Consider the following 1,739-nt stretch of genomic DNA (forward strand, 5'->3'; position numbering starts at 1 on the left):
AATCGAGTGAAGGGAAGAAAGGAGGGATCACCCCGGCCAGACACATGCTCCCTGATGAAACTACAGATAAATACAGCATACCAAGCTGCTGTTCTCCCTGGGGATGTGGGGAAGCTCCCAGAGACAGCATAGGAAAACCACACACCTTGGAGAGGACATCAGCATTGGGGTCATTCTGCAGCAGCACGGCTGCTGTGCGAGTGTCATCATTGCGGGCTGCAATGTGCAGGGCAGGCAGACGGACCTTACCCTTTGTCCCATAGTTGATAAGGTGAGCAACCACATTCTCATGTCCTTGCTGGAGAGCCACAGCTAGTGGAGTGAAGCCATCCTGCCAAGGAGAGGGAGAGAATCAAGGAACCATGGCAGGACCCAGCACACCCCTCAGTAGCCCCCACCAGCAGGGCCACAGGCTCCTCCCCAAGGATCTCACCTCTGTGGCTACATTCTGGTTGGCTCCATTTTCCAGCAAGAACTTCACAACTTCCAGGTGGTTCTCCTGCGCTGCCATGTAGAGAGGTGTGAAGCCTTTCTGCAAATACAGGGCCATGCACATCAACACAACTCTTCCTTGTGTTTCTCAAGTTCTTTTAAGACCTACACCCCATCAACACCCACACTCCCAGGTCAGTGAACAGGGGCAGAAGCATCCATTGTGGGTGTGAAAAAGAAAATAAAACCTGGCAACAGTGGAACAATCACAGAGAGCTGGAGCCCAAGGCTCCACATACCCAGAAAAAAACAGGCAGTGCTTTGTAAGAGTCAACCCAGGAGACACTGCCTTCTGCACACTGCCAGTATTGTCCCTAGCTTCAGGGATAATTCTCCTATCAGGCAAAATCTGAAGAGCTTTCAGCCCTACCAGGCCCAAGGAAGAGAGAGCGAAGGAAGCACAGTGTGTGTAACTGCAGGGGTTGCTGGACATCTCAAAGCTTTGCCAGGGAGGCATCAGCCATGAGTCCTCCCAGGATAAGTTCAGCATGCTTGTGTGTGCTGACAGGGACTCCCTCAGCAGAGACCATGCAGGTCTCCCCATGTGCCTCAAGACTCTCACCACATCATTTGTCTCTTTTCAGGAGCCTGGCAGAGCAGTCCTTGTTCCTGAACAGCACTAGAGGGAAACTGCAAAGGGCTGCTGAAGTGCCCATGCTGGGCATTGTTCCCACCATGAGGACACCACCAATCACACGTGATGGGTGCCTTTCCCATTTCAGACCAGGTCATCCTACCTGGGACTGTGCATTGACGTTGGCCCCATAGTTCACCAGCTCCCGGACCACGTCCTGTTGTCCAGCCAAGGCAGCAATGTGCAGGGCTGTGTTTCCCTTCTGAAAGACACCACAGGACAGTGCTCAGGGGCTGAAGCAACCCAGGATGCCAGGGTAAGATGGGCCTGACATGTGCTAACAGGCACGCAACCAGAGCAGTTGGCCAGGAAAACCTTTAGAAGGCCATGCAGCTCTCACTCCATGTTCCATCCCTGCTGTAGACCAACCAGCCACCCTTCCCATTTGCTGGCCAGGGAAGAGAGTGATTTCATCTCTCCCATGAAGTTACTGGCAGCAGAAGCTGTATGCACTGCCAGGCGCTGTGCATCTCCAGCACTGAGAGATGAGGAGGGGAGGGAGGATGGGGGAGCTGAGCTGGCAAAACTGCAGTGTGCACCCTGGTAGCCAAGGCATCCCAGCAGATCTAAGGGATGATGAGCACGCTGGAAAATGCACACACAGGCTCTTCCG

At 53.8% G+C, this 1,739-nt stretch overlaps 1 protein-coding gene across 4 annotated transcripts in view; it reads right to left on the reverse strand.

Moving 5' to 3' along the window:
* ANK1 (ankyrin 1) overlaps positions 1-1,739 on the reverse strand; it is a 57,181-nt gene that overhangs the window by 22,803 nt on the left and 32,639 nt on the right. For 3 of the 4 annotated variants that reach the window (XM_017732178.1, XM_017732189.1, XM_017732199.1), the window contains 3 exons: positions 1,230-1,328; positions 434-532; positions 146-331 (listed from right to left, as the gene is read on the reverse strand). In XM_017732178.1, the coding sequence (XP_017587667.1) occupies positions 146-331; positions 434-532; positions 1,230-1,328 (384 nt within the window). Of the gene's footprint in view, positions 1-83; positions 332-433; positions 533-1,229; positions 1,329-1,739 lie in introns of all 4 variants that reach the window. The other variant, XM_017732231.1, reaches the window with a different exon arrangement.

This window comes from Corvus brachyrhynchos, unplaced genomic scaffold (genome assembly GCF_000691975.1).
Source record: "Corvus brachyrhynchos isolate BGI_N302 unplaced genomic scaffold, ASM69197v1 scaffold150, whole genome shotgun sequence".
In the NCBI taxonomy this organism is placed as follows: domain Eukaryota; kingdom Metazoa; phylum Chordata; class Aves; order Passeriformes; family Corvidae; genus Corvus; species Corvus brachyrhynchos.